An 18,361-nucleotide genomic window follows, 5' to 3' on the forward strand; every position below is an offset into this window, starting at 1 on the left:
TTTGCAAGAGCAGTCTGAGGAAGGCCCGATGGCCCGCACCAAAGCACTTTCCTCGTGTTGACCTTGCTTCTTCCCTTTCTACGCGGTGGCAGTTTCCTTACTTGTTAAACCGGTCCTTTTCATAACGGGGTTTTCAATGACCCGGCCAGTAGGCTAACTTCCTGCGTATAGTAATTATTTTATTCTACTTAATATTGCTCGCCATGTTAACCGTTCACCGTTTACCATTTACCGTTTCCCATCAACGTAACTCATTACCTAACAGCTGGAAACAGTAAGTACCTCAACCTAGACACCCTCCCAACTTCTACGCTCCTACCACCTAAGTAGCCGCTTATTCAGACCACAACCGCCCAACATGCATGCAATACAGCCAAAAGTCTGGTAAAACCATCTTTTCTGCATCTGAAAGAAATGGATAGTCAAGATAGGCAAGCATAATGACGCGGTAATCATCACAAAAGCCACCGGCGTGGGGCGTAAGGTGACGTCGGCAACATGTCGGCCGGCGCCATGGCCGCAGTCGAGCGCTTTCAAAAAATCAGACCACCTTTCTCCCCACGCTCAACCACGCAGAGATCAACCTTCAACCGTCAAAACCATGGCAGGAAAACCCCGAAAAGTCCTCAGCTCACCTGCAGCCGCTCCTAGTCACCACCAACACCCCGGCGCCGGCCTGTTATAGGCTCTTTCCGAGCTCCGCAGAAGAAGCCACCAGCACCACTAGAGCCCATGGTTCCAACATTCAATGGAGAATACCGTGACGGATAGAGACCACCACCCCCCACGTTGCCAGTCAACTGGACTCCTCCTCGTCCTGGCCCGCCGATACGTTCTAGACAGATACCAGAATAGTGTCGACATCTACGTACCCTGTCCCATTCCTTCGTAACCCCTCCCCCCCTACTCGCATCTTCTCTTGTGCAGAGCCCGCAGCCCTCGCCTCCTCCCACCCCGGTCAAGGCCGTCAACATCGACTGATAGCTCCCGGACCTGCGTCGCGTTGGATAATGTCTGCTTCCCACCTGAGATCAGCACCATGAGCATGAGCATCAGTCCCAAGCCTGGGCTGAGTTGTCCGCCTGCCGTCCATTCTCTGGGCAAAGACACCGCAACTAACCTCCGGGTTTGTATGTACTCCATCATGTTCTGCTTCGACTGAGAGCTATAAAGACCAAGCCATCTCAAGTCACTTCTGTCTTTCTGTCTCTTGTTTCTACCACCACTCCCAAGGCATTTTAGCCTAAACACAGCTAAATCTTCTACACCCATTACTTACACACCTCCCTCCACCTCGACAATGTCAGACAAGGAGGTCGAGTCCATCAGTCCATATGGACCAGCTCGCTCAACAATCAAGGGCGAGCCTCTCTCGGAGGAGGAGATCGAGAAGTACAATGACTTCTGGAAGGCTAGCTTGTACCTGTCACTAGGTATGATCTACCTTAAGGAAAACCCTCTTCTCAAAGAGCCGCTCAAGATTGAGCATCTTAAGTTGAGGTTACTCGGCCACTTCGGATCAGCTCCGGGCCAGATCTTCACCTGGATGCATTTCAACCGCCTCATTAAGAAATACGACCTCGACTCTATCTTCATCTCTGGTCCCGGTCACGGCGCCCCAGCCGTTCTCTCCCAGTCATACCTCGAAGGTGTCTACTCAGAGGTTTACCCGGAGAAGTCAGAGGACGAGGAGGGCATGCAAAAGTTTTTCAAGTCCTTCTCCTTCCCCGGTGGCATCGGCTCCCACGCCACCCCCGAGACTCCGGGCTCCATTCACGAGGGTGGAGAGCTCGGTTACTCCGTCTCCCACGCCTTCGGCGCCGTCTTCGACCACCCTGACCTCATCGCCTTGACCATGGTCGGTGATGGTGAGGCCGAGACTGGTCCTCTGGCCACTGCCTGGCACAGCACCAAGTTCCTTAACCCCATCGTCGACGGTGCGGTTCTGCCCGTTCTACACCTCAACGGCTACAAGATCAACAACCCTACAATCTTGGCCAGAATCTCACACAAAGAGCTTGAGAACCTGTTCCTGGGCTATGGCTGGCAACCCTACTTCGTTGAAGGTGACGATGTCAACACCATGCACCAAGCCATGGCCGCCACCCTCGAGCACTGCGTTCTCGAGATCCGGAAGTACCAAAAGCAGGCTCGTGACTCTGGCAAGGCCTTCCGTCCCATGTGGCCCTTGATTGTGCTCCGCAGTCCCAAGGGCTGGACCGGTCCGCGGAAGATCGACGGCAACTACATGGAGGGCTACTGGAGGGCTCACCAAGTCCCTATCCCCAGCGTCGCCTCCAACCCAGAGCACCTGAAGATCTTGGAGGACTGGATGCGCAGCTACGAGCCAGATCGTATCTTCAAAGACGGCAAGATTTCCGACGAGCTCAAGTCCCTGTGCCCCACGGGAAACCGCCGCATGAGTGCGAACCCCGTTGCCAATGGTGGTGTTCTCAGGAAGCCGCTTAAGCTCCCCGACTTCAAGGAGTACGCCCTCAAGGTTGACAAGGCCGGCGCTACCAACGCCGCTAGCATGAACAACATGGCGACCTATCTCAGAGATGTTATTGCCCTCAACCAGACCAGCTTCCGTTTGTTCGGTCCTGATGAGACCGAGTCCAACAAGCTTGGAAAGGTCTACGAGGCCGGCCAGAAGGTCTGGATGGGCGAGTACTTTGAAGAGGATGCCAACGGCGGCAACCTCGCCCCCGAGGGACGCGTTATGGAGATGCTTTCCGAACACACCTGCGAGGGTTGGCTCGAGGGTTACATCCTCACTGGCCGTCATGGTTTGCTTAACAGCTACGAACCATTCAGTAAGTCACCTATCAACAGACCTGGTAACACTTCGCTAACAACAGGCAGTTCATGTAATCGACTCCATGGTCAACCAGCACTGCAAGTGGATTGAGAAGGCCCTTGAGGTCGAATGGCGCAACAAGATCGCCTCTCTCAATATCCTCCTCACCGCCGTCGTCTGGCGCCAGGACCACAATGGTTTCACGCACCAAGATCCTGGTTTCCTTGACGTCGTCGCCAACAAGAGCCCTGAGGTCGTTCGTATCTACCTCCCGCCTGATGGAAACTGTCTCCTCTCCACCATGGACCACTGCCTGGCCTCCTCCAACTACGTCAACGTCATTGTTGCCGACAAGCAGGAGCACTTGCAGTACCTCAGCATGGAGAAGGCTGTCGAGCACTGCACCAAGGGCATTGGCATCTGGCCTCAATTCAGCACCGACCAGGGCGAAGAGCCCGACCTCGTCATGGCCTCTTGCGGTGACATCTCCACGCACGAGTCCCTAGCAGCCATTGACCTGCTGCTCCAGCACTTCCCCGAGCTCAAGATCCGCTGTGTCAACTGCGTCGACCTCTTCAAACTCATCTCCCATGAGGACCACCCTCACGGCCTCACCAACGCCGAGTGGATCTCCCTCTTCACGGACGACAAGCCCATCATCTTCAACTTCCACTCCTATCCCTGGCTCGTCCACCGCCTCACCTACAAGCGCCCGGGCTCCATCAACTTGCACGTCCGCGGCTACAAGGAGAAGGGCAACATCGATACGCCCCTCGAGCTTGCCATCCGTAACCAGACGGATCGCTTCTCCCTCGCCATGGACGCCATCGACCGCATGCCCCATCTGCACAACCGGGGTGCTTCGGCTCGGGAGCAGCTCCGCAACCAGCAGATCCACGCCCGCAACGAAGCCTTTGAGACTGGCATGGATCCCCCGTTCCTTAAGAACTGGATGTGGTCCCACAATGGCCTGTGGAAGCAGACCGTTTCCAAGATCACCAACTAGAGTGATATAGACACAGGGCACGGATTACCTAGAGGTAAAAGGGGGAGGGTGTTGATAGACGAGTTTCATGTTTATTATGATTATTTGATGGCGTTGGATGGGAAATTCGGGGGAAATATCTTTGCCTGGAATCGAGGTCGGCGGTGGTGGTAACTTGTGCTCAAACAAAGAATTCAGTAGCTTGCTTTCTTGGTTAGAATACATTCTTTTCAATACATATACACTATGAACATACACACATATATATACAACATGTCCACGCACGAATCAAATCGATGCCTGAGCCAATTATGAAAAGTAATGTCTTCATTTTTGCGATTCGACTGATGAGCCTTGGTATCTAACCACACAACTACAAACACACTGAGCCCGGAAAGAGGCCCACGTCAATGGGACAATGCAGTAAAGGCGGGTACAAATCCAGAACCAGTACAAGATGAACCAGAATATAAAAAAAAAAAAAAAAAAAAAAAAAAGAAAAGAAAAGAAAAGAAAAAGCAACAAACGGAAACATGAACGAAGTGAAAAAGTCCAAGAAAGCTAGCTCCTTTCTCGAATGATGTAAATTTGAGAGGCTGGTTCTCTCTATCTTCTCAAAAAGACTCCATGTACGCCTTCGGTACCTTGTACAACTACCACCCACTCAGTCCGGGGGAGGAGGTGGTGTGTTTACATGTATGCTGTTGAATGCATGACCAAAAACTCAGATACCAGAACAAAGGAGAAGAAGAAGAAGAAAAAGACACTTGCGTGCGTCTAAACCGGACCGGTCTGGGAGTAATAACAAACTCTGCAAAACACCAAAAACCCAAATACAAAGTGATAATTCCAGTGCCGCCGCCCTTTCCTCCCGCCCTTTCTTTCATACAACGTTGGCGCATGTCATGACGTTTCGTTCGTAGTTTCCCTTTCCCGTTCCTTTCCCTTCCCTTACCTTACCTGTTCTAAATGTGTTTCCGGTGTACGGTTACATGAATCCCTCTTTCCGTTTCTTTGCCTGTCTATGGCCTGTGTCATGGTGAATGATAACCTTTAGCCGAGAAGGGATGCGCGGGACAAGTCGAGGTCCCGTCCACTCTAATCGTATACACCCCCTAACTGCAACTACGCTCACCAGCACCGGAGCTTTTTCCATACCGAAGGCTTCTTGTACTTGCCGCCTTCTAACTTCGGTGGTCGCACACCTGCGCCGCGCTTTTCGTCCAAGCCGCTTGGTGGCAAGGGGCTGAGCGGCTTCGTCATGCCGCGGCGGTCCATCTCCATGTTTTCGTTGACGCCCATCTCAGCCAGCCTCCTCGCCTCAGCTACGCGCCGGATAATGAGTGCGAATGTCTCCTCGATATTGACCTCTAAACGTGCGCTGGTCTCCATGAACCCGCAGCCCCTTCGACGTGCCCAGTCGAGGCCCATGGTGGCAGGCACGGCGCGCGACTCCTGCAGGTCGCACTTGTTGCCGGCGACGATCTTGACGGGCGGGACGGTCTTAGCGCCCGGGCCGGCGGCAACAGTGTCGCGGTATGACGCTGGAGAGATGCCGGCGCGTTTTGCGCGGTCTGCATTGTCGAGGCGGGTCTCAGCCTCCATGTCGATCAGGTCGTTGAAGTACTGCAGGGCGTCGAGGGAGTCACGAGAGGTGATGTCGTAGACAAGCAGGAAGGCGTCGGCGCCGAGGTTGGATGAGGCCCACATACCACGGTACTCTTCTTGACCCGCCGTGTCGGTGAGGGAGAGGTGGTAGTTTTGGCCGTCGATCTTGCGGGTGATGGAGTACGAGTCCTCAATGGTGGGGTCGTATTCGGATGTCCATTGAGAGCGCACAAGGCGGAGGGTTATGGAGGACTTTCCGCAACCGCCGTCGCCGCAGATGGTAATGGAAATCGGTATCGGGGGTTGCTGAGAGAGTGACATCTTCTTGTGTGGTTGATTCATACTGAATTGGCGCCGGAGGTAGCTCCTATGTCTTGTAAGGTGGTAGTTTTGAGTCTGATTGCCTCCCTGTGGGAGATGTCGTCACAGGGTGTTGTGCGCGTGCGGTTGGGAGATTCGCGATCGTCGATAATCGATGCGGGTCGCTTGTGTGGTGCCAAGTTGCGTGGATGTCGCAGAGCGGGATGGAGAGAATGCAGGGAGCCTAGCAGGGAAGCAAGAGAATCAAGCTTCCGCAAGAGTTGTTGACGAGATTGGGGGGGAAAGATGTTGGCGAGCAGGTCGAGGAAGGTAATTGTTAAAAGCGAGGCTAAGGGCAATAATTGGGCGACCTATCCTGGGCAATCGGACAGGCTATGTAGCTTAGCTTCGTTTCGGCTCTCAGACCGCGCGCGCGGCTCGATCGTATTTCTTCTTCGAGTTAGGAAGAAAAGAAAAGAGAAGCAGCACAGGCTGAGGCTGCGTCTCCTGGACGAAAAAAGGTTTCGTTCGTTTGGACCTTGTTATGACAAGCGGGGGAAACAAATATAAGCGCGTGCGTCTGTGTTGCGTTCAGCTGTCGAGTCCAGTTCGCCAAAGCCTTTTTTTGTTGGAAGAGTTGGTGATGGTTTGCGATAGTGTGTGTGTGGAGGTTGTAGCTGGGGATGGTCCGTACTTTATTTATGCGGGGGGCAGACGTTGCTGCGAGAGGTGTGCAAAGAACGTATCTGTATTGAACGGCGCGTTTGCTTTTCGTTCGCAACTGGGGCCTGTGTAAGGGGTGGTTGGTTTGTCGAAGGTTGAGCTGGATGCAGCGCGATGCAGTCGACACCCGAGAGGCGCGATGGAAAAAGGTGGGAGTGAGACGCGGGAGTCAGATGCGGGAATCTCAGGTATGACGATGGTGCTGGTGGTAGATGCATGCGCAGTGGCAGATGGTGCTAGTGGATGGATGGATGGACACGGCTGGGCGTGCGCAGGGGAATGGGAAGGGGAGAAGCTCTTGCTTTTTCTGAGCGACGTATTGCTTGTGTGGTTGCAGAAGTTACGAATGTCTGTGGCCAATGCCAAATCTGGTTGATTTTGATAGGGTAAAAAGAAGAATCGAACAACGGCAGGAAGTATCCGTATATCTCCTTCCGCGTCCCTCGTTCCTTCTAATAGCAAAGTACGGATAACAGGAGTGGCAGGTGCACTTGGTCGACTGGTGGCGGGGATGGCAAAATAACCCCCCCAATAATAATAAGAGTGATAATGGCTGTGATAATAAACACTGACCTTCCTTGTGGAATAAGCAGTAGGCGAAGAGGGATGGGGAGAGGCAAAGAGGCGAAAAGAAAAAAAAAAATAAAGGCACACACGAATGAGCAGGGAAGGTCAAGGTAAATACAACACTGCCCTTGCCTTGTCCTTTTTGATCCTGTTCGCGTGATCGCCAAGTTGCTTGAGCACTTGGTCCAGGCCGTTGAGGGATGAAGCTTGTGAGACCCTACAACAGTCAACCGCCCCCAGCTCCTAGCTCGCCTTGGTTCGGGTGCGACTCGGACTGCTGCGCGGCTCTGTCTCGGCGGGTTGTGGGCTATGGAGTTATGGAGGAGCCAGCTCCAAGAAGGGGGTTCCTTGTAACGCGGTGTCTTTTCCTCTTGCAGTCCCGATGAGTTGTGCTCGGATTTGGGAGGGATAATGCTGTTGCGTGGACAAGCGTTTTGTTGTTTTGTTGTGTTGCGGACAGATACAGATACGGTCACGGTTTGTCTTGGTGACAAATGTGCAGATAGAGAGGGATAGGTATGTGTGTGTGTGTGGGTGGGTTGTGTTTGGGAGATCAACAAATGTAACCAAAATGACAGAGAGAAGCGGGCGGTTTGTTCATGTATGAGATATACGGATTCGAATAGGAAGACATCAGGACCAGGTAATCAATCAATGCATGCACGGAAGATGAGGAAATGAAAATTTGATGTATTCCTTTCCTTCCCCCCTTTCTCACGTACTATTTTCCGTACACGGTGAGGATGAATACGGTCTACATCTGCCAATAAATTTCTCGATTGATCAATTTTTTTTACCCAAGCGGATAAGGACAGGGACTCTTTGCTGTTTCTGGAGATGTCGTCCCGAGAGTTCAGGGTGTCGCTGTACGTGCTCGTCCGGGATGTTGTCGGTGCGCCGACGGGGGGGTTTAATGAGATTGCGGGTAAGTAAGGCCGATTCAACGATTACATGTGGCTGGATACAGATCTGAGAGCGCCCTTTTGTGTAAGTCTCTTACCTGTTTGGAAACAGACATGGCAGAGATTCACGAAATGAGCGTGGATCACTGCAATTCAACGGCTGTAGCAAAAAGAAAGCGTCAGGGACTGGGGAGGGAAGGGGCACTCGATTAGGACATGTCATCAATCCTTCTCCCCCTTTGCAGTCGTATTATCCGATTTTCCTGCCGCTGCCGTATTAAATTACCTTCGGAAAAAAATAAAAAATACCAGGTAGATGAAAGATGTCAAAACCATCTCTCGCCTTTTAGGAAACATCGTCGCTTACGTGGAATTCCCGCCACCGTCCAAATAGCTACCCGGAACTCATCGCAATCGCTATTGTTTCGACCGAGAACCCCCGAAAGATAATAATAAACCGCCACGCTGCGCCATGCCGCCCAAATCATCAACGAGCTGGCCCCCAATGTCAGCCACTCTAAAACCACCTCGTTTGCTTTGGTTCGTCCGCCCTGATTCTTAGTGCCCGCCTCCAAACACGGCAGTTGATCGTCCGCAGATGGCCCGGGATCCAAGACCTGACCAGTGACAAACGCAACCAAGACCGTTGCTGAGATTCCTTAACTGGAGCGGGTCCCCACTGAAACCTTCCAAATTCCTCTTGGGCATGTTAGCGGCCGGTTTGTTCGTCGTTGTATGCCCGTTGGACTACGGGTCCTCGTGCCATTGTTCTGCAAACAAAGGTTCCGCCATTGTCAGGGATGCCCCAGCCTTCTTTTCATCGACTGCGGAAATGCCATTCGCAACTAGAAACAAGCATATCTCGTCCTCACTCGACAATCTCACTTGAATCCTTTCTCACATAGGGGCAGGGAAAGAAAAAAACAATATGCAACGAGCTCCGACAGTCTGGTGCTGCAGACCAGAACAGGACCAGTGCTAGGGCAGGGCTCTTTGCAAGGAGATGAACCAGTACAGCGATCTCTCCCCTTAAAAGTGGCGTAACCCAGGGCGAAGGAAACATGCGAGTCCGGTATGACGGAAACTTGATGACGCTCTTCCCGTCGGATCGTCTTGGCCCGATTCCCCCAGTTCCATGACCGATGGACACGCAAGCTTACCATTTCGAGACGCCCTTCCCCTCATCTTCTTCTGGGCATCACTGGTTCCTGGTTCCTGAGATTCGTACCACGTGTGTCACCGGGATGCCGTTTTACACGCCCAATCATGCAATATTGCGTCGGTTCACGGCTCATCAGTAGCAGCTCCCTGTAAGCCACCGCGTCAAGATGCGGTGCCAAACAAATGTCTACTCGATGCTGCAGTTTTTCAGTCTGATTGCATAGAACTTGCGCGGAAAGACGGCTGCATGCAAGCCACACACGGAGACTGCCGTATAGCGTAGATGCAGATCTACATTAACTGCCACTGCGTATCTGATTTTCTTCGTGACGATTGCCCCCCGTCGAGGCCACATGCTGGTCGCACATCACAACGACGCAAGTGCCTGTTTCAAGCCATTGTCAGATGGCACGTACCTGCATTGATCACACTTACACCCGGCACCATGAACACCGAATATTTGTTCCAGCAAATCTCAAAAGGGTCCCTTCAGTGCATGGGAACCCCGTTGAAACTTTCCCCCCTCATGATATCCAAAACCAAACGTTTCTTTGGTCATTTTTCCCAGGCCCTTTCATGCCCAGTCAAGCCCCCTTCCAAGAAGCAAGTAAATGGGCCGGCGGTGACTTGCCATGCGGAGCCATCTCCGGTTTAATGACATTCGGGAGATGGCGAGTCCACCGCTCGGCCTTCAAATAAATATGCGCACGGACGGGCGGTTGAAGCTAGCAACATCACTCTTCGTCAGGACACTGTCCGTCCATGCAGCTGCCGTATTTATTGCAAGTATACGGGGCAAACGGGGAAGACGGGATTGTTGGGCTTGTATGCAGAGAGTTTACGCCACACTATACATGGAGGAAATATCCTACAGTCTATTTTTTTTTTTCCCCTCCTCAAAGTGATGTGGCCTTTTGGGGAGACAGCTAAGGTTTGACTGCCAGCCATATCGGATGGATCTCTTCAATGGAGTGCTGCTATTTACGGTAGCAAAATCACAAAGATCTTGTCCTAAGAATCATATGCTTTGGCGATTACAAACAGGAACTGCCCGGCATATGATCAGTCACTTGTGGCATATCGGACGATGAGTGTTAGTCGGCATGCTCCGTGCTTCGCCACTGCATTGATTGCAGCGTCATCCGCATAATCAATCGACTGCAGTGGAAACAAACAGTCCCGAATCATGTATCATTCTCGTTGAGCGAGAAAAGGAAGGAAAGAAAAAAAGAAAAAAAAACCAAGCAAACACCGAGTGAGCTGCAACAAACGCAGCCAATCTGCCTCGTTGCATGTGATCACAAAGACAAGGCCTGCAGAGACCGGCGCCACGGTGAGACACGGCTAGCTGGAAGCCATAGGACGGAGGCGCGGGGATAGGCGGGGACGGCTGTAAATTTTTCTATTCTTTTCTTTTTTTTAGTACTGCCGCCCGCGGCTGTCGGGTCCGAGTCGCACTGACCTGTCGGCGGCGCCAGCGGGCTCTGAAGGATTGATTCTTCCCCATAGTGCTGTCAAAAACGCTGAAAATTAAAGAGGCGAACGTGCTAAATTTGTTTTAGCCCCTTGTGCCTGTTCCTTTTTTCTTATTTCTTCAGCGGCGGGTTAGCGTCTTCTTTTTAGAGAGATTAAAAAAAAAAAAAACTAAAAACTCTTTAGCTACCGGCTTTGGTCGAACTTCGGGGTTGGTTGCCATCGAGATGACGAAGAATACGCCGCAGATTGTGAAATCCGTCGGCCGCCTCGGCCACGGCGGCTAACACCCCGGCCGCGTTCGCGCCAATTTTTTTGCCTGGGTGTGCCGTCATCGGGGGGGAGGAGGAGACAAGAAGCCGGGCTCTGGGTTCATTTTCACTCTCCATAATCTCCCAATCCAGGTCAGGACATCGCAGTACCGAACAATTCCAGGGCAAGCTTCAGGAATTTCTACCATCGGAGTTGTCTCGTTCGGCGGCAGTTTCGTTTCCACTGAAAAGTTTCCCCTAACAGGAAAAAAAAAGTGACTAAACTTTATCCATCGTAATTAGCTTCTCCGAGAGAATTTTTTTGGCCTGCCTCGTTTCATCTGGTTCTCAAACCATCATCATGAACGGCATCAACGGAAAAAATGCTGTCCCGCAGCAACTCAAGAGGGCTGAGGAAGTCGAGGATGTGAGTATCCCGGAGTTGTAAGTGAGTGCATGTCTCACTGCAACAAAATCAACTGACGTTCGCCTTTTCTCTTGTCTCATAGTTGCTCGATGCCGTCAAGGAGTTGATTGTTCCTTACATCAGAGCTGCCGACGATGCCGCGGGACAGAAGGCTGGCGGGAACACCTCGGTGAACATTCCCGGTGTTCCGAGTAACGTACTAGTCGACACACAAAAGCCGGAGGCCTTGGTAGAGAAGCTGAAGCTCTTACTACCGCAGGGTGATGGCCTTGGCAAGGATGGCTTGCTTGATGTGGTGCAGAAGATCCTGAGGTACAGCGTGAACACTTGGGACCAAGGCTTCATGGACAAGCTCTATGCCAGTAACACACCCGTATGTCTGCTTGTCGACTTCTAGTGCTTCTTCGCTGACTTGGCCAGGTCGGCGTGGTTTCTGATCTTCTCTTGTCCGTGCTAAACACCAATGTGAGTCATCTGTTACTTCATGCTTGGAATTGATGTTGACTTGGAACAGCTCCATGTGTACCAAGTTTCTCCTGCTTTGAGCATCATCGAAAAGATTACCGCTCGAAAGTTTGCGAATCTGTTCGGCTTCACCGGCCCCCGTGCTGGAGGAGTCACATGTCAAGGCGGCAGCTCTTCCAATCTGACGTCGCTGGTCGTCGCTCGCAGCGCTCTCTACCCCGAGACCAAGGCATCCGGCAACGGATCCCATGACTTTGTAGTCTTCACTAGTGCCCACGGGCACTACTCCGTCGAGAAGAGCGCGTTGACTTGCGGCCTTGGTGCCTCAAGCGTATGGGCGGTCCCGATCGACTCTGAGGGTCGTATGATTCCAGGGGCTCTGCGGGAGCTAGTGCTTCATGCCAAGGCTGAAGGCAAGACGCCCCTCTACGTCAACTCTACTGCCGGAACGACAGTTATGGGCTCATATGACCCCTTTGAAGAGATCGCGGCCATCTGCAAGGAATTCGGCATGTGGTTCCACATCGACGCAAGCTGGGGCGGATCCGTCGTCTTCTCGGAGAAGCAGAGGTTGAAGTTGAAGGGCTCCCACCTGGCCGACTCCATCACGGTCAACCCGCACAAGATGCTGAACGTGCCGGTGACGTGCTCGTTCCTTCTGACGCCGGATGAGAAGGTTTTCCACAAGGCCAACACCCTGCCTGCAGGATATCTCTTCCACAACGTCGACGAAACTGACAATGTGTGGGACCTTGCCGACCTGACTCTGCAGTGCGGTCGCAGGGGTGACAGTCTCAAACTGGCCCTGGCCTGGATCTACTACGGCGCCGGCGGTTTCGAGAAGCAGATTGACCAAGCCTTCTTGCTGGCAGAGCACCTGGCCACCCTCGTCCAGGAGAGCGAGAACTTTGTATTGGTGTCATCAAACCCACCGCCATGCCTGCAGGTCTGCTTCTACTACGCACCGAACGGTAAGCTGGCGGAGGACCCTGCGACAAACACGAAGCGTACCAGTGAGATGGTGTCCCGACTCATCAGACGCGGCTTCATGGTTGACTACGCCCCAGGAGAGAAGGGCAGCTTCTTCCGTGTGGTAGTCAACTGCCAGACCTTAAAGGGAACCGTGGAGGGTCTTTTCAAGGCGTTGGAGGAGGTGGGTAAGGAGGTCGTGGTCTAGTGTATGAGCGACGAAGATGATGTAAGACCGTTTGGAATGTCAATAAGCGTATTTTGGACACAAGAATATAGAAAGATAGACGTATACTGGAGGAAATGCTAGCCTTTGTTTATTTGAATTGTGTGGAGACACCTCATTCACGCGGTTTTTATGTCGTAACAGCTCAGCCAGAAATCGATTTTCGTCCTATTTATCTGTTAATTGATGAGATTGTTCACAAAGAAATCTGCACTTCAAACTGAAAAGCGAAAACAAAATTAAGTACAAGCTCGACTAAGAAAGAAAGAACCGATTACGAAGAGCGAGTTTCCGCTGCAATGTTGAAGCTCCACAAAGGACGCCGGGGTCAGCAAGGATATGCATGGCGGGTGGGGTACGATAAGATAACAGATAAGATAGTGCCTCTGCCAAAAGTTTTTTTCGGATCTGCTCCTCAGCACATGCGACAGTCCGCCGTGTTCCCCAGCAACTCAATCGCATCTGCACCGGTCACGCTCAGTCACAATGCCGAAGCCAAGAACGAAAAGACAAGCCATTCGCGACGAGCGAAAGAAGAAGAGGAGAGAGGCTCACGAGGAAAACTTCGAAGAACCGCAATCGAAGCGCAGACGCGTTGAGGGGGAAGAGCAAGAAACCGAGGAGCCCATCTACGATGATGCGGGCGAGCAACAGCAACACTTCCCCAGCAATGGCCCCGAGAAGGAATTCTTCGGCATGCTCGCCGACGAAGAGCAGGAGTACTTCCGTCGCGCTGACGAACTGCTCGAGCTGAACCAGTTCCCCTCCTCTGAGGAGCGCGATGTCTTCCTGCAAAACATTTACAAGGAGGCCCGGGGTAAGGAACTCAAGCTCGCCAGCAGTCAATCGCTGTCACGGTTGATGGAGCGTTTGATTCTCCTGTCCAACACGAAGCAAAAGAAACAGATCTTCAATGCCTTTGCCGGCCACTTTCTGTCTCTTGTTCAGCACCGATTCGCAAGCCATTGCTGCGAGACGCTGTTTTTGCAGTCCGCCCCCTTGGTTACGCAGGAATTGGGAGGCCTTCTTCCGGATGAGACAGCCGAGGACGACGAAGAACAAAACGAGGGCGAGGAGGGTGCTCCGGCGGAAAACACCATGGAGAATCTCTTCTTGTTGACTCTGGACGAGTTCGAGCAGCACATGGGATTCCTTCTCACCGACCGATTCGGCTCTCACACCTTGCGAGTGCTCCTCGTTGTCCTTTCTGGTCGCCCGCTGGAGGATTCGGCTACCAAGTCGATGTTGAAGAGCAAGAAGAAGGAACACATTTCAGTTCACGGAGCCGCGGCATCGTCCAACGAGCTCAGCCACCAGTTGAGAGCCGTCCCCGAGTCTTTCACGCTCGCTACCAAGAAGATCATCCAGGATGCCGTCGCCGGCATGGACTTCACGGCTTTGCGCGTTCTCGCCAAGCACCCGACTGGCAACCCCCTCCTACAGCTCCTGCTGGAACTCGACATTTCCCTCAACCACAAGAGCGACAAGTCGTCCGCCGCGTCCAGCAAGGACACTCTCCTGTATAGACTCTTGCCGGATGCCCCCGCATCTCTCAGCGACAGCACTTCGCAGGCGGCAGACTTCGTCAACAGCATGGTTTACGACCAAATTGGTTCCCGCCTCCTCGAAACCCTTATCACGCACTGCCCTGGAAAGATCTTCAAGGCACTCTCGCAGAACTTCTTTGGTGAGCGCATCGCAACCTACGTCCGAAACGACATCGCTTCGTACCCCGCCCTCCGCGTCCTCAACCGTTTCAGCAAGGACGACCTCGTCGAAGCCGTCAAGAAGATCCTTCCCGCCGTCCCTATCCTGGTGACCAAGGCCCGATACAACGTCCTAAAGACCCTCTTCGAGCGCTGCGAGGCCCGTGGCGCGTACGAGGAGAAGTCCGCCCTCACCAGGGCCCTGACCAATGCCCTGGGCCCCAACCCCAAGGACCTCGTCCCGAAGCTCTGCCACTTGGTGGAGGATGAGCCCGCCGAGAAGGAGGAGTTCCAGCAAGTGACGCAGAATAAGACTGCCGTCGCCGCGCACGGCGCCCATCTCGTCACAGCCATGCTCAAGACCACCGGCAACCCCTCCAAGGCCGCACAAAAGTCGCTCATGGCCCTCCCCTCCGATCTTCTCCTCCAGCTCGCGACGCAGTCCATGGCAACAGTCAACGTCCTAACGACAGCGCTCGCCAACCCCGCCGCCCCGCAGAACGAAATCTTCCACAAGGCCCTTGTCGGCGCCCTCGTCCCGCACATTGGCGACCTGGCTCAGTCGCAGAACGGTCACAACATTGTCAACGCCATCATCGACATCCCCTCTCGCGGCAAGGACCGCTCCGTGCCGTTCCACGTCAAGCAGACCATCATGGCCGCTCTGGCAGAACACGAGCGGACGCTGCGTGACTCGTGGTTCGGACGCAGCGTGTGGCGCACGTGGAAGGGTGACATGTGGAAGACGAGGCGGTCGGACTGGGTCAAGTGGGCGAAGGAGGTGGACGGCCCGGCGGATGAGACGAGGCTCAAGCCGTGGGAGAGGAGGAAATTGGAACAGCAGCAGAAGGGGCCCCTGTCGAGACCGCAGGAGAAGAAGGAACCCGTGGAGGAGAACGGGGAATAAATGTAGCCTTTGTATGATACCCGGCATCAAAAATGAACAACATCTACCTACATCTTAAAAAACTTTCCCCTTTCTACTTGACCGGAAGGTGGCGGGCATAGGGGCGTGGGTAGGAGGACGTAATGATAGGTGGCGACACCAAAATTATTCCATGAATCGATGTGTTCAAAAGCCAAGTCCCTTGCTGATGTTGCCTCAATCTGTCAACCAACCTGTTTTGACAATGTTTCCCAATCTTGAAACCGCCAGACGACGGCTTGACTTGGAAATCTTCCATTTACCAATAGCTGAGATGTGGCATCGTCAGGTATCTCGTCGGGAAGCCTAGTAAAACACACAAATTCTACATTCAAGATGGACCACCGACTTTCCATGGAAACGAACGAATAGTGTGTTTTCCGGCCGCGCCTCGAGGGCTCCGTCTCTGCCCCGCTCCGTATGTGTGTACCCACCCAGCTCCGTGGCCCGGCGAGTGGGCCCTCAACTCCGGACTTATTATATAGTCAAGCAAGGATGAGTGAAATTAGACAAGCGATGTGATGTGATGGGAGCAGAGAGACCTGAAATGTTCAACTTATATGTAATGCAATAATACTTGATATTTCTTGGCATCTATGCATGTTGTTCTCACAGCATTACGTGCCGTCGATAAGCTATTTGGTCAACTTTTCAGAAGGAACACTTGCGTTGGTGATGGCCATTCAGGCGGACTTTAAACTGTCGAAAGATTCCAGAAATATCCTTTCAGTACGGAAGAGAACTACTTTGATGTTCAATTTCCCAGTCAAACAACCTTAGACTGCGTTGAGACCTCGCCAGTGGGTCAAAAAATCTGGCAGGTTCACTTTAGTTTGCAAGATTTCACGTGGAGCTTCCAAAGACATGGTTTGTGACGAATCAGTTTTCTCGTGTTTTCCTGATTTTTTTTTGTAAAGTCTCGACTACAAAACGACCTCGCCGGGTTTCGTGCCTCTTACCAGCACTTGCTTCCGCTGAGTCGCCATATGGCGAGGCCTTGCCAACGACCCATTCGTCTGATTTTGAAGTTTTCTTTCCTCCCATCTCGTCGCCGGTCCTCCTTGTCCTTAATAGTTCCTTTCTTGTGATAAATTCCTTCTCTTCATCATAGCAGAGCGTTGCCTGCTTACACGTTCCATATTTAACACCTCCTCACGGCCAAGCATTCCGTGTATATGGCCTCCTCTGGTGTGTACAACCGAACCCCTCCGACGACGGATTAGTTAATAAAGAAATACGAGGGCATAATAGCCCACAATCCAAATGGCGGATTACAAACTGGGAAAGCAAATAGAAAAAAGTCATCAGGACACTGTCCCAAAATCCATAACGCCGCCATTGAGCTGCCAAATGCCTCCCCCTTGGGTATCCCATGCTCCGCCTTTTGTGGACCGACCGATGCAACGCGTACTCTAAAAAGTCATGCTCATGAACCAGCCAGGGCCCCTTCATCATATCATGCCGCAGTTTCTTCTCTTCTTTTCCTCCTCATTATAATCCTTCAGTTTACACAAAGCCCCCTGCTTGTGAGAAGACAGCCGACTACAATGCCGGGTCGACAGCTCCAGTGTCATTCTGGTCGCCAAAATCAAGGAATGCTTCCCAATTGTCGTTAACCCCCGGCCCCGGAGTGGCGCACTCGCTTTGCAGGCCTTCGTAACGCTGTGTGTACGGGTTCAGGTGACCGTTAAAGTACTCATGAGGAGACAAGCTCGGATCACCCATGGAAGAATCGTGTTTCAAATCAGCCATGTCCGGGTAGTACATTTGCTGCTGTAGCGGGTTTCCCATAAACATTTGAGACATTGGATCGTTCATGTCAAAGTTAGGCGCCATCATTTTGGCGTCCATGGGCAATTCTGCAGTGAAAGAGGATTCGAGAGGGAACAGACTTGCGTCCATGCTTGGCATCGGCGACGGAAAGGTCGACGTGGAATGATTCGACGGTGTAGCATCTGCAGCCTCCGAGGACGGCGATAACGCTGGTGGCGATTGCACGTTGTCCCGCATTACGGGCGTAGAGAGAGCCATAGGTGAGGCAACCGACTGTGATCGATCTCTGGGCTGCTGCTGCGGCGTCTGCTGGTAGCTCATTGTGCTAAAAGTCGGGGACATAGGGCTTGCAGCTGAAATGTCGGTTTCAGCCTGCTGCTGGCGCATGGCATTTGGGGCGACAGATTGATAGTACATGGAGTTCGTGAGGTTACGAGACAGTGCTTGAGCTTGCTTGTTGGCATTGGGAAACTGTTCCGCGAACATCTTGTTGATGGGGTTCTCTGCCCATTCTTGGTTACGAAGACCTGCAACCATGCTGGCCATCGCGACTCGGTTCGCAAGGAAGGCGTTCACTCGATAATCGAATTCGGCGGAGCCGGTCTGCAAATGAGAAGCTAGCATGCGATAGGACCTAGGCATGTCATCTTCCTCCTCCTCGTACATTTCCTCTGCTTGGACGATAGCCTCGGAAATCTTAAAGCCCTTGCCGGTACGTTTCTTGTGAATTTCGCTGGCCATCTTGGCGGACTGCACTCGCGCCTCGATGCTGCGGTCTGCCCGCCGCGAGGCAGCAATATAAGCTCGCTCTTGGTTTTCTTCGTGAGATCTCTCCGTCTGTGGAGCGGGATATTGGTCAGCTCGGGCCAGAAACTTGAGTCAACTGTATCCAGTGTGCACGAAAGGTGGCTGCAGGTAAAGTTTTCACATGAAGGATACGGCAAATGGATCATGGGCAAAAGGAACAATGATAAAAGAGATGGCATATATAGGTTGCAGCCCAGAAAGTGTGTCTAGGAATGGTTTCGTACCTTCTTCTGGCCCCTGTCCAACGGCATCGTGGGCGACAGGCTGCTAGCATCTAGTGATCGCTTCGGCAT

At 52.7% G+C, this 18,361-nt stretch overlaps 5 protein-coding genes across 5 annotated transcripts; 3 read left to right on the forward strand and 2 right to left on the reverse strand.

Annotated features, from left to right (window-relative positions):
- Positions 1 to 1,300: 1,300 nt before the first annotated feature.
- Positions 1,301 to 3,806, forward strand: CTRU02_206232 (xylulose-5-phosphate phosphoketolase; the record flags this gene model as incomplete). The annotated part of the gene is made up of 2 exons (XM_036728169.1): positions 1,301 to 2,816; positions 2,866 to 3,806. The coding sequence occupies 2 exons, from the start codon at positions 1,301 to 1,303 to the stop codon at positions 3,804 to 3,806; spliced, it is 2,457 nt and encodes an 818-aa protein (XP_036580284.1).
- A 1,110-nt stretch (positions 3,807 to 4,916) lies between these two features.
- CTRU02_206233 (ras small monomeric) lies at positions 4,917 to 5,495 on the reverse strand (the record flags this gene model as incomplete). Its single annotated transcript, XM_036728170.1, has 1 exon — positions 4,917 to 5,495. The coding sequence occupies one exon, from the start codon at positions 5,493 to 5,495 to the stop codon at positions 4,917 to 4,919; it is 579 nt and encodes a 192-aa protein (XP_036580283.1).
- A 5,636-nt stretch (positions 5,496 to 11,131) lies between these two features.
- Positions 11,132 to 12,839, forward strand: CTRU02_206234 (uncharacterized protein; the record flags this gene model as incomplete). The annotated part of the gene is made up of 4 exons (XM_036728168.1): positions 11,132 to 11,197; positions 11,280 to 11,570; positions 11,618 to 11,662; positions 11,712 to 12,839. The coding sequence occupies 4 exons, from the start codon at positions 11,132 to 11,134 to the stop codon at positions 12,837 to 12,839; spliced, it is 1,530 nt and encodes a 509-aa protein (XP_036580282.1).
- Positions 12,840 to 13,343: 504 nt separating this feature from the next.
- On the forward strand, positions 13,344 to 15,470 carry CTRU02_206235 (putative pumilio-family RNA binding repeat domain-containing protein; the record flags this gene model as incomplete). Its single annotated transcript, XM_036728167.1, has 1 exon — positions 13,344 to 15,470. The coding sequence occupies one exon, from the start codon at positions 13,344 to 13,346 to the stop codon at positions 15,468 to 15,470; it is 2,127 nt and encodes a 708-aa protein (XP_036580281.1).
- Positions 15,471 to 17,030: 1,560 nt separating this feature from the next.
- On the reverse strand, positions 17,031 to 18,361 carry CTRU02_206236 (uncharacterized protein; the record flags this gene model as incomplete). Its single annotated transcript, XM_036728166.1, has 2 exons — positions 17,031 to 18,101; positions 18,293 to 18,361. The coding sequence occupies 2 exons, from the start codon at positions 18,359 to 18,361 to the stop codon at positions 17,031 to 17,033; spliced, it is 1,140 nt and encodes a 379-aa protein (XP_036580280.1).

This window comes from Colletotrichum truncatum (genome assembly GCF_014235925.2).
Source record: "Colletotrichum truncatum strain CMES1059 chromosome Unknown Contig_0003, whole genome shotgun sequence".
In the NCBI taxonomy this organism is placed as follows: Eukaryota; Fungi; Ascomycota; class Sordariomycetes; order Glomerellales; family Glomerellaceae; genus Colletotrichum; species Colletotrichum truncatum.